The sequence below is a fragment of the Ambystoma mexicanum genome, chromosome 1p (assembly GCF_040938575.1).
Source record: "Ambystoma mexicanum isolate Mex_15411 chromosome 1p, UKY_AmexF1_1, whole genome shotgun sequence".
In the NCBI taxonomy this organism is placed as follows: domain Eukaryota; kingdom Metazoa; phylum Chordata; class Amphibia; order Caudata; family Ambystomatidae; genus Ambystoma; species Ambystoma mexicanum.
The window spans coordinates 594,180,057-594,193,826 of NC_090921.1; the positions used below are offsets into that span (position 1 = coordinate 594,180,057).

Sequence of the window (13,770 nt, forward strand, 5' to 3'; positions counted from 1 at the left end):
CGTTCAAAACTTGTTACGGTCTCTATGAATACATGGTGATGCCATTTGGTCTGTGCAACGCACCAGCCACCTTTCAAGCCTTCATGAATTACCTATTTAATGATGTTCTGGATCAATTTGTAGTTGTCTATTTAGATGGCATCCTGGTTTATTCCTTCTCCGTATCGGAACAAATAAGTCATGTCCGTACGGTGTTACAGCGTTTACGAGATAACAGTCTCTTTGCAAAAGCAGAGAAATGCGTGTTTCACGCCTCAGAGGTCGAATTCCTCGGCTATGACCTCACCAAAAATGGCATTCCTATGAGCAAAAACAAGGTAAAAGCCATACTGGAGTGGCCCGCTCCAAATTCAGTGAAATCACTGTTGTCTTTTTTTGGCATTCACTAATTTTTACAGGCATTTAATTCATGGTTTCTCTGCTATTTCATCTCCTCTGACTGCCATGACCAGTTCCAAGAAGAACTAGTGGCATCCAGAAGCACAGACAGCCTTTGACACCTTGAAAACAGCCTTCACTACGGCGCCTGTCCTGAAACATCCAGATCCAGAAGAGCCCATTTTTGTGGAAGCTGACGCTTCTGGTTTTGCTATTGGTGCTGTTCTCTCTCAAGTATGTCCTCAATCAGGTGAGACTCACCCGGTGGCCTTCTTTTCTCGGTAACTAACTCCTTACAAAAAGAACTATACTATAACGGAAAGAGAACTACTGGCCATCAGGGATGCTTTTGCTGAATGGCGTCACCACTTGTTGGGAGCTCGCCATTCGGTCACCGTTTATTCAGACCATCGCAGTCTCTTGGCTTTTCAATCCATGAAATGTCTTACTGCCAGACTGGCCCGTAAGCATCTTTTCTTTTCCCAGTACCGTTTTTCAATCACCCACCGGCTGCTCTGTGCAGCCCCACGTGAGAAAACATATCGAAGATTGGGTCTCGTCCCATCCAGAACTAGTGGCAGAGCTGAATCTCGATGTGGTTGGTGGTCTTCCCTATATTCAGGGTCGAGTGTTCATTCCTCCTGGTCAACCACGTTTTTGGGCCTTTCAGTGGGCTCATGATTCGGTTATGGCAGCTCATCCTGGGCAACAGAAAACATTGGAATCTCTGCGATGCTGGGCCTGGTGGCCCTCTATGTTTCGTGATGTCATGGAATACTTGGCTACCTGTGCAGTTTGTGTGCAAAATAAGTCCAGCCGTGGTAAACCTATGGGGCTGTTACAACCTTTGCCAGTCCCGCATAAACCATGGCAAATGATTTCTATGGATTTCATTGTAGAACTACCTGAAGTCAAAGGCTTCAACACAATTTGGGTGATAATAGACTACTTCACGAAGTATACTGTCTTCGTACCATGTGTAGGGTTGCCCTCAGCGCCAAAACTGGTGGAACTCTTTCTGTCTCATCTCTTCCAGAGATTCGGCATCCCAGCAATTATTGTCACCGACCATGGTACCCAATTTACCTCCCGCTTTTGAAGGGCTCTCACGAGGGCACTGGATATCGATTATCGTTTTTCATCAGCGTATCATCCACAAACTCACGGCCAGACAGAAAGAATCAATGCCACGTTAGAACAATACTTACGTTGTCTACGTCTTCAGTTCCAATTGTCCTGGCTGTCGGTGTTGTTCCAAGCTGAATTTGCCTACAACAATTCTTTACACACCTCTACGGGGTCTCTCCATGTTTTGCCCTATATGGGTTTCATCCACGCTCCTTGCCCTTGGACCCTACGGTTCCCTTGGACAATCCGGCAGCTACGACCTGTGTTAGAGACATGGATCAGGTGCATAAAGATGTTCGTGGTCATCTATTAAGAGCCCAGGCCCGGTCCAAGAATCACGCAGACGTCCATAGATCACCAGCACCACCATATCAGGTTGGGGCAAAAGTCTGGTTATCTACCCATCATTTACGCATACCGGGTCGGTGTGCTCTGCTGCCACGCTTTGTTGGTCCATATACTATTGAATCTATCACCAACCCAGCTGCTGTCAAGCTATCTTTGCCGGATACATCCGGTCTTCCACGTTTCCTTGATCAAACCTTGTTTTCCCAACACACGTCTTCTAGCGCATCCCGCTCCTGTCCTGGTTGATGGTGAGGAAGAGTATGTCGTTTCTCATATTGTAGACCATCGGGTGACGAGAGGGAAAGATTATTATTTGGTGGATTGGAAGGGCTACGGTCCTGAGGACAGGACGTGGGAGCCTTTGGAGCATATCCATGCCCCCCGGCTTTTACGTGAGTTTCGTGTCTCCCGGGGGTTGCCAGGGTCTTTGGGGGTGGATGCTGTTATGCGCAGGACCTTGGCCGCTCAGAAACCACGGACGATATTTAAGATCGGGCCTCACTCCCGTGGTAAGTTTCTTTCCAGAAACCCTTCCGTATGGAAGAGATTGAGGTGCCATGGAGAATATCAACAAAGGCCCGTTGTCCGAGTCACGTGAGGACCCGATGTATGCCGTGGCGTCTTACTCACGTTCGTGATCCACCCAGTTCAGGAAGTTAAATAGGTTCTCTTCCTGTTATCCCGTGCTTCTAATTGAAGTTATTCCTTGGACTCTTACCTGCGAACTACCTTTTGTCTTCTTGTTTGATCACCCGGCTTCCGACCCTGCTTCGTCCTCCGACCAGCTCCTGCCTTCCGAATTCATACAATCTTTGTCTTCCTGGTAACGATCCCTGGACTGCCTTCGACCTGATTTCTCTTACTGTTCTGGTCACTGCGTTTACCTCTGCGGGAATCCTTCCTTCTACTTGTTCCGAGTACTGCCTCCACTGCAGATCACAGTAGGACCCGCTTTCAATTGGCTTACCTGCTTCAGGCGACATCGGGATAACAGCATTGCCCAATTTACACCCTCTGCATTTCTTGAATAAGAGCCAGGTTCTTCCAGCTGTGGTAAGCTATTCAAGTTTTTCTGGGGACAGTGTATGTTTGTTTATTGCTCTCCAGTTTTCTCCTATCAGTGCATCCAAACTACCTTTCCCAGAATCCAACTTACTATTTCCTGAAACTCAATTGTTTTCCCAAACCTGGTCATACTGAACTACCAATACCCTGACTAGTCAAGTGCACTTAGAACGCTCTGCTGAACCAGTGCACCATCCCATCACCAGCGCATCCCTCGTGCCGCCTGGGTCAGGTTCCCACACTAACCTTCACATTTGTTATTATTTTCTTTCGTTGATTCCTATTCTGTTTTGGCCTGTTCTTATCACTTGACCTGTGGCATCATATTAGTTGGTAAGAACTAAATTCTTGAATAGGAGGGGGTGGTGTTTAGAACTTCTATCCACCCAGTAATATTCTCCCTTTCCTAGGTCTGGGAATTCCCATCCTTAACAGTGCATTCAAGGTACTTTCTCTGTTATATAGGGGGATTGCATTTGATGATACATGTGCAGAACATTAACGATTGTTATTTCTTTTTCGGCATTGGTGTAAGCGGTTCGTGTATTCCCCGCCCTTTTGTGGGATCAATTCATCTGTCTATCTCTTTACAACAGCAGAGGGGTGTATCGTAAAAAAGAGTTTCCCTCAAGTTGAGGAGGCCTGTATTCTGGGAGGTCATTTTTTCAAATCAGGCTCGGTGTCGATCTTGGCTTTTGTGGCTTCGCCTACCTCCGAGATTACATCGCCCCTGGCAGTATAGGCGTGGTGAGTAACAGAAAGCAACGAGTTCAGCAGAGCCGGTGAGTTGGAGGACGCTGATAGCAGACTGGACTGAGCTCAGGGTTGCAGAAACAAAATTGTATGAAGAGAAGAAGATTAAGACACAAAGGTCTTTAAGTGAATTAACTTGGTAGCAGAGACATAATGGTCCGGCGCCACGAAAGTGCTCACTCGAAGGACTCTGGCTTGTACCCCTTTCCTGAACAAAGAGAATGTATTGAACTTTGATTTGTTGAAACTACAAGTATCAAGAGGCCCTAGGGGAGGCCGGCATAAGGTGTCAAAGTGGTCATAAAAGGGTCATGCCAAACCCCTTGTACAGTCGAAAGTCTTTGACATGTTGTAGAAGCAAAGTGAACTGTGTTACTGGGACAAACGTGAACCCGAATGAGGGATGCCTATGAGTTAGGGTGAACAGTAACACGCCCGAGAACCTTGTGAGGATAAAAATGTGTGAAGCCTGACTGTGGCTTAATGGAAAACCTGACTGGGGCCTGAGACCCGGATTTAGGTAAGGGAAGAACCTAAGGGGTCTAGAATGACTTTCTTTGAACTGTGTTAGACGGCAATGTGAACCCGACGGAGGGAAGCCAGGTGAAATCTAAGGGAAGTGAATCTTAAATTGTGTTAAAACTAAGTGAACTGTGGTATGTAGGCAAATGTGAACCCGATTGAGGAATGCCTGCGAATTAGGGTGGACAGGGATACACCCGTGAACATTGGGTCAACAAACGTGAACCCGACTGAGGGATGTCCACAGTGAATGCTTGGTCTGAGCCCATTTGAGGGAGGCTATTGTTGATAGAAGGATCAGAACCCGGCCGAGGGGGATCCAGCGGCAAAGAGTAATCGCCCAATGTCAAGATTAACCAAAGTAACATTTGTTTGTTGTTTACGACACTTCGGGCCCCCTGAAGCAAGAGACTTTTGCATGAAAGAGACTTGGGTACAGAAGGCCCTGATATTGGAAAGGAACTGTAAGCTCATGCCAGAGAAACCCAGGCGTATGCTGTGCTCAAGAGTCCCACTTTGTCCCGTGCTAAAAACGTGGGGTAGGGAGACCCTGGCCTTAACATCCTGACTTATCATTTTGTGAACACTCTTTCTTTCCTTGTGAACATTATCCCACACTAGTTTGTAGCATAGCGGTAAGGATTGGCAATATTGTATCTTAGTATAGGCCCTTTTTATTTGACTAGACTCCACTAGGACTGGATTATTACTATCTGGTGGTCGTAGTTTGCTCCGATCTTAGATTTAGGTTTAGATTAGGCATGTATCTCACCCATTCTTACAGTTTAAGAAACACCCTTGAACTGTGATCACTTGTGTCGGTCTTCCTTTGATACCATGCCGCCTTACAATGTGCACAGGGGGGACGGAGGGAGGTCTGCCTGACTGTAGGCTGGCATATGGAGTATTTGATGCTACAAAGTCATGAAAAGAGGAGCTTTATATTTGGGACTGTAAGTGGTTAAAACAAGGTTATGTCTTGGCTTCTCTCATTTTCAATCTTTACGTGGCCGACCTAGACATGGCACTGCAGACTGTAATAAATGTTCCTTCCAAACTCAGTGGCGAAACCATCCCATGGCTCTCGTACGCTGACGATACAGTACTGCTGAATACAACACCTGTCGGGCTGCAACATTCCCTGGGTGCATTGCATCTGTATGCCCAGCAGAACAGTCTAAAGATCAATCTGACTAATACGAAAGTCATGATAGTTGGTAGGAGAGCTTCACTTAATTCCAGTTTCACCTCTGCTATGGGAGGCCAGAGGTTGGAGCAGGTTAAGGTATATAAATAGCTGGATCTTCCTATAGGAAATGTACCCTCTATAGCATTCTATGTTGAAGCTTCGCCACCTAAATCATTAAGGAAATGGCTGGCCATCAAAAGTGTTATCTGTAAATATGGTGGCCATTCCATCGAAGCCCTGCTTGAAGTTTATAATAAATGTATAATTCCCAGCATTCTTTATGTACTTGAGGTTCTGCCTGAGAATTGTGTCAGGTGGCTGGAAAAGACTGACTGAGGCAAGGATATCTAGTTCCTTGCTGGGCATGCTGAATACTATCCCTGTAGAGGTAATGAGACTGGAATTCGGACTCCTGTCTCTTTTGTCTTTATGGAAAGTGGCAAGATGCAAACTGCTCTTGAAAATCAATATGTCCTTGGGGTGTGATAGAACACTATTGGGCCTGACGCTGGAGCACGCACAGTTGAAATCAGCCAATAGGCCATACAGGGAATTGCACACATCTTGAGGCTATTGAGTTGGCTCATCCTGTTGAAAATGAAGTTGGTGTGTTTTTGCAGAAACTAAAAACTAAGACAAGGGACTCGGACCGTGTCCAGTCCTTGGCTATGCTTGCAGAGAAGAGAAGATGTAATGCGTATACACATCAAGGCCTTCTTACTAGGGCCCCACGTAGCTATCTAGTTCAACTACGTAATGCACGATTAGTGCGTTTTATAACATGTCTGCATTTCAGCACCATTCCTGTGCTGGAATACATGGGCGCTTGGAGGGCTATGTCCCTCGAAGATCGAGTGTGTTGCCTATGTGGAAAGGGTGTCGAGACAGCTAGACATGTTTTAACGGACTGCTCTATACTCAATCCTGGATACAGCAAAGGCTACAGTCGATATGCTAACTCCTCTTCTGACCAGTGCTGGTCACTGCAGCTGCACACCACGTATGGAGACAAGAAGCGGTTAGATTTATTATCTGCATGATCGATGATTGCTGCTATGTTGTAATGGGATAATGTTATCATTGAATCTTAAGGAATTTTAATATTGATGCTATTTTGTAATGGGATAATTTTATCATTGAGTCTTAATGAATTTTAAGATTGATGCTATGTTGTAATGGGATAATGTTATCATTGAATCTTAAGGAATTTTAAGATTGATGCTATTTTGTAATGGGATAATTTTATCATTGAGTCTTAATGAATTTTAAGATTGATGCTATGTTGTAATGGGATAATTTTATCATTGAATCTTAAGAAATTTTAAGATTGATGCTATGTTGTAATGGGATAATTTTATCATTGAATCTTAAGGAATTTTAAGATTGATGCTATGTTGTAATGGGATAATTTTATCTTTTTAGTCTTATGGAATTTTAAGTCCCTTTTATTATATGTGTGTTTACAATATAGTGTAATGTATGTGAACATTTAATGTAGAATGCTTGTTTAATAGCCAAAAGCACTTAATACATTGTTTTTTAAATTACCAACAATATCATCATTAATGCTTATTCGGATTTCAATATATTAAACACTTACAGATATTGTCAAATCAATACATCATGGATACTAAAACATAAGAATCAAAAAACAACACTTTAAATAGCATTATGTAAAAACCAGATTATTCTAATAAATAACCTTTAAACGTGAACATCTTTGAGCAGCAGTTCAAAGACATTTAAAACAAGCCAAATTAATCTCATTATGTTTAGCTAGTTCATCCAGATACTAATACAATTGGCTTTCATTGGGCGAGCCCTGATAGAAAGCTAGCTACACCAAAGATGATTTAGCTATGATCTGCAGTATGGTATATTAAAAGTGATTCTTTGTCTTTATTCATAATCATTACAATGCAACATGTCAAATCCACTCAAAAACGTGTATTCGACAAACAAATGAAACTTTGTATACTGTGTATCTACACACAAATTATACATTAGTCTCACACAAATTACAGTCACATGTGCGGTTAGCACATACTCATACGGTGACCACTCAAAGCACACACTGAATACACACATATATTGACACACTCTGTTTATACACTCCTTCCTATAATCTTTCTACTTGCATACATATGCAGCATTCACGCACAATCCATTCGTATGTGTTCCACTCACATATGCCTACATATGTATATACTCCACACAAACACTGCATACTCTGCAATCCCTTTTGCCCGTACAGCCCGATGGGCTTACCTGCTGGAGCCCTCCTCCGTAAAAAGAGACGATTGTGACTGGTCTGTTGGCAATGTTCTACAGAGCTGCACACACCTCTGGCTCCCACAGCTGCCTGGCATGAGGTCAGTGCCTCAAAGAAAGGTGTGAGTAGAGGAAGAAAGTGTAACAGTGGCAGGACTATGGGAGGGCTCAGGGAGGAGAACCAAACAGATCCTGTTTCTTCTTCTAGATGCTCATCCAACGTGACTGTCCATCGAGAGCTGGTTATGGGCAGGAGAATTCTAATAGGATAGCATTTGAAAAGTTACTTACCCACCTGTCTTTTAGATGATATCGCTGCTCTGCGTGGAAAGGAAGCAGCGATAGATAATCTGCAAGCTGGGGAGAACTAACGCATTTTCAGTGGTGCGCTCATATAATCACGGCCGACTCCTTAAAGCAAATAGAAATGTATTGACTATAAGGAACTAACAACGTTCTGGATCCTATGGGTCTTGTGATAGAGTGCTTACAGTGTCAGTGACATCACTGTATACATAAACCATTCCTTTCTTGAATCAATGGGCCTCATTACACGGACGGCGGTAAGGGTTTACCGGTACTGGTAAGGGCACCGGTAAACCCTTACCGCCTTACTACGAGGTCCCTTTGCAGATAGGTACTTTAACGCCTGCTGTTTAGCAGGCGTTAAAAAACAACCCGCAAAGGGACCAGGGTGCTAATTACGGTACCGCAATTTGCGGCACCGTAATTAGCGCCTTCCCCATTCCCATAGAGCCCTATGGGGCAAAAATGGGAATGGGGAAGGGGAATCGGGGAAGGGGGAATTACCGCCCCGCCAACCTTGGAATAGGGCGGTAATTCCCCTTTCCACCAAGGCGGTGCTGGTATTTTACCGGCATGGACCAAGGTGCTAACAGCACCTTGGTCGGTCCTCCGCCTACCGTGTAATGAGGCCCAATGTCTCCTACTAACTGACCCCCATCACCAACAAACAGAATTACAAACAGTGCCATCAATCTATCTTTACATCATTCAAAGGCAACCTATTATTTACACTGTGCATACATGACTCCTTCTTTATCATACATGTCTTCACACCTGGTTAGTACCTTCATCCAAATTACTTCAAAGGTATTCCTCAGGCCCTTTCTTTTCCCAAAACTACTGACCCCAAATCATGGATCCTGAAAGGTAGTTGCCTTCCCAGGAAATTACAGCGATTCACATTTCTCTTAATTTGTTATCACTCTTGATGAAACTAAGCCTCTGCAATGACTTGAGAAATCAAGAACATATGCTGTGAAGCCAGAGATTTAGTTATGTGACTTAGGTCGATCGTCTACTAACTGGGAATTAGAAATATGCATCAATTAAAAAAGGACATGTACAAAAGCATTGAATTACATTTTAAAGGTACGAGTCCCCTATAAATTCATTTGATGGATCGCATTCACATGCATAGTGTTAATTAAAACTATTTGTACCTAAATTAACATGTTAAATGTCACAAACAATGAGACAATATTGGAAAAGTAGAAAGGTACATCTTAATCAGGTGTGAGAAGATGCATGGTTTTACAATCAACCAGCGAACCAGGTGTTACAGACAAATACAAAATAATTGCAAGAAAAAAACACATAAGCAAAAGCAATTTCATAGCTTTTTCATATTTTATTTGGACCATTACGCAATGATATTGTACAACAGGGATACACAATGAGAAATGCACAGTTAGCACAAGACCCGATTTAACGAGGAAAGAAATATCATTCTTGTTTTGTTTCTCATTTCATTTTAGTTTTTCTAGTTAATGTGGAAAAAGCCATTGTTTTTGACATTCAATATGTTTATTTAGATCCAATGTCAATCTAATAAACATTAATTATGTGAATGCAATCCATTAAGTGGATTTATAAGGCACTCGACCTTTAAAATTGAATGAAATGCTTTTTCCCTCTCCTCTTTTGTGTTCAGGCATGACTTGAGAAATTAAATCATTTTTTTCAAAGCATAACTTTCGGTCTGTCCCTTTTAGGCTTCATCAAGGCAAACAGTAATGACTATCCACGTAGATGGCACTCTTGTGATCATATATAGCATTGTAAGTCTATTCTAACTGTAGCAGGCATTGGCCACTTGGACAAGCACTAGGTGCAAACCTGTCTAATCTTCCCCATGAATGCTTACAACTTTTACTCAGTCACTCTACTTGAGGGATCTACTCTATACATACAAATCATATTATGGAGCTTTTTGGCTTCTTCATCCTGTCCATATCTTTCCTAGAGATCAATATTATTCAGGTTGATATGTAGGTCTATATTGTCCACATCAGACATAGGGTGTGCTATACCGACCTTCTTTGCTTCTTATCTAAACACATACACACTTATCTACTCAACTATTCCCATGTATTTGTCTGATGTTGACTTTGATTTATTCACCCCAACATATCACTGACACCATATCTCTGCACTATGCAGCACAGGCTGACCCAAGGAATCTCATATGTAGACACTCCACCAATACTCAGGTAGATTCAATGAGGTGTTTGCTTGTATATGCTCCTTCCATAAGCCTGATAAAGGAATAGCTGTAATTTAAGTCTTGAGCCTTCCACCATATTGTAGATGTTGTGCTAAACATAGGACACATTGAAGCCAAGAGGCCTTAGGATTATCCCCTCACTTTGCTCCACCACCTATGATTGCACATAGTTAGACTAGTAAGATGAACTTCATGTGCCTTGTGTAATGTTTTTACCTCTTATTGTTCAGACCATGAAACTGACTATTCACCAAACTGTCTGCATTTCCTTTGGTTTTGGTGATCAGCTCTTCCTGCTGGAAGAAGTGAGAGAAAGGAAGTTTGATGCCTTTGCCAGGATTATCCAGAAAGCATGGAGAAAACATATTGCCAGGAGGAAATATGAGCAGATGAGGGAAGAGGGTAAGTGCTATGACATGTATAGTTAGACACATCAGCAAAGTGATGCACTGTAAGATACATCAAAGACTTAAATGTTTTCTACTGAATAAAATGTAGGGTCTGCAGGCCACAGGTGTGAGTCCCAGAAGATTCAGCTGAACCGTTGTTTCCCTTCATCGGTTAATATAATGACCATGGTGTAGTTGGGTAATAATAATTCCTAGTCTTAAGAACACCAAGAGAAAGTTTTGCTTGTGCTATTTATTAAAGAAAAGGCCAGGATAATATGATTGGTATGATATGATTGGTTATTTATAATGTGCTTAATACCCAGAGGTTTCTAAGCGCGGACCCGGGGATAGAACCTGTGTTGCTCCGCATTGTCTTGCTTCCAAGGCAAGCGCATTGCCCCGGAGCTATCCTCCCGAGGATGTATTATGGAATTACCAAAGCGTGAGCAAAAACGGTTCCCTGGGTAATCCACCAGCACAGATGCATAACTGAAGGATATAAATTAAATGGTTGCGTGTAAGAGCAAAGGTTGACTTGTCTGTTGAGATATTAGAAGATATTTTTGCATAATGGAAATCTGACAGCTCAGCCACATGGGCAGTGACTGTCACGCAGCCCTCCCTGCCTTCTTTTCAGAGGAACATCTCATTTTCATGATTGTCTAGTCCTCCTCTGGCACAGCCAGGCGTATTTGGTTGAATGAATATCTGTTCTGTGGCCCTCTCGCTGGATTTACCAACTACACATATACCAGTGAAGCGATTGAAACAAAGTGAAAGAAATTCATGACAGACCCTAGATAACCTCACTTATTTTCTAATATTTAGTAATGGTCCATCCATATGACGTAGTTGTAATGTTGCTGCTACCGTTGGCAAGGGTTTGGTTTGTCATCTAAAGGTGGGCAGCTTATTTTTTTAAATTTTATTGTTCATTTATAACACGCTTAATACCAGCGAGTGGTTTCTAAGCGCAGGATCGGGATTCGAACCTGTGTTGTGCTGCATCGTCTTGCTTCCAAGACAAATGCGTTACCCTGCTCTTGAGGAAGCATGGTGGGAAATAATTGCCCAGTAATGGTCTTGGGAATGGGCAGAGGGAGGAAAATGTCTGCAAATAGTCTTTCAATAGCCAGACACATGAAGACCCCCCCCACCCCGCTCATAGCGCCTTAAGAGGGCAGAGATAACTCAGGGACAACGAATTTGTCTTGGAAACAAGACAACGCAGTGCAGCACAGGTTCGAATCCCGATCCCCAGCTTAGAAACCAATCTCTGGTATTAAGCGTGTTATAAAAGAACAATTATAATCATAGGTCCTTGGCTATTCCTTGTTACTGGGTAGATATGTGCCACTTGGCTTCATTCAGTCTCAAGAAAAAAAGACAGATCAACACTTTATTATCTGCATTCAAAGGGAGCCAGTGTTCCACTGGTGCTAACAGTCGGGTGGTTTTACTTCTTTCTCTCTCAGCTTCTGACATCCTGTACAACTACAAGGAGCGCCGACGGAACAGCATCAACCGGAACTTTGTAGGCGATTATCTTGGCATGGAGGACCGTCCAGAGCTGCGCCAGTTCATGGCGAAGAGAGAGCGTATAGACTTTGCCGACTCTATCAATAAATATGACCGGAGGTTTAAGGTACAGAATATGATCTGTGAACCCTTCACTAACACAGGATGAAAAATCACTTCCAGGCCTTGTAAAGAATAGAGGGGGCTGACCGGAGAGCAATATGTGTGATGATTATAAAGGTCTCACTTTAGGAAACAGGCTTTTCATTTGTAAAATCATCAGGAAAGGTAGACAATGGGCCTCATTCCGAGGTTGGTGCTAGTCATGGCGCTATTAGCTATTAGCGCCATGACTAGCACCATTACCGGCACCGTGTCCATCCTGGTTCAATGGGGACTTACCGGTCTAGTCCGACCTTTGCGGGACCGGTAAGTCCTCATTGAAAATGTCAATCCCAGTTCCCATTTGAGCACCCAGAGGGCTCAATGGGAATGGGGAGGGTGCTAATAACGACACTGTAAATTACGGTACCGTTATTAGCTCTGAAGTCCCGTTGCGGGTCCCGTCCTTAACGCCTGCTAAAACCAGGCATTAAGGAAGGACCCGCAAAGGGACCTCGGAATAGGGCGCAAAGGGATTACCAGCACTGGTGTCATTACCGGTGCCCGGTATCCCTTTGCGCCCGGGTCATAATGAGGCCCAATGTTATGAGCGGAAATGCTTTCACCTTCTTATACTTCAACAATGCGCAAATGAAGATTCTGTTAACTGGAATCCATAATCATGTGGTTTTCAGTAATTCTTTGCATGGCTTTATACAAAAATGTCTTGGAACTCTCACTTTGGCAATGGACAGCATAAGTGCAGAGTGGAACATCTGTGTATGGGTCTGAGCTTTCAACACCATGCTATAGAGATGGGTAACTGAGCCTACTGCTAGGGATGCAAGACATGTATTGAGAAATATACAGATGAGTGTCCAGAGTAATTGTTCGATGGATGATAGATCTTCGTGAGTGAGAGACTACAGACCTTTTTAGAGTTCCTGCCTCAACACTGTTGCTATTTAACTTATACCTGGGCACTGGCAACTCTGGCAATGTAACCCCAGTTTTAAATGAGTTAGAGGATTTAACACACTATCACAATTACATTACATTTGTTATGCGCACTACCGGCCCTCAGGCATAAAGGCGCAAACAAAATAAAAAGACAATAAAAACAAACAACAAAGACACAGAAAGGACAAGAAAGGTAGAGACCCCAAGAGGTATTAACTAAGCCCCCCGCAAGATAGCAAAGCGGGCCATTGCATCAAAACTGATTAACTAAGAAACAGAGTGGTGTAATTCCCGAGTCCAGGTAGAAACCGGATCGGCACGGTATCAGGAAAAAAGGAGGGGTTTCAGTTCTTTCTTAAAGACTTGGAGGGAATTATGGCTCCTTATTCTGACAGGCAATGTATTCCTCAGGGAAGGAGCCATCACATTAAACTCCCCATTTTCTGCCTTTGAAGTCTTACATCTAGGTTGTATTATCAGATTTTGGTTTCCTGATACAAGAGTTTGTTGATTACATTTCTCTTTAATATGGTTTTGTAGATAAGCGGGCATTACTTGTAGCCTGAATTTAAAAGTAATAGCCAATACTCTGAAAGAGATCCGGGATTCAATGG

The 13,770-nt window shown here is 43.2% G+C and overlaps 1 protein-coding gene across 1 annotated transcript in view; it reads left to right on the forward strand.

The window, feature by feature from the left end:
- MYO1F (myosin IF) overlaps positions 1–13,770 on the forward strand; it is an 860,973-nt gene that overhangs the window by 708,045 nt on the left and 139,158 nt on the right. Inside the window, exons 20-21 of the mRNA XM_069649543.1 lie at positions 10,472–10,586; positions 12,052–12,221. Coding sequence (XP_069505644.1) covers positions 10,472–10,586; positions 12,052–12,221 — 285 coding nt within the window. The remainder of the gene's footprint in view (positions 1–10,471; positions 10,587–12,051; positions 12,222–13,770) is intronic.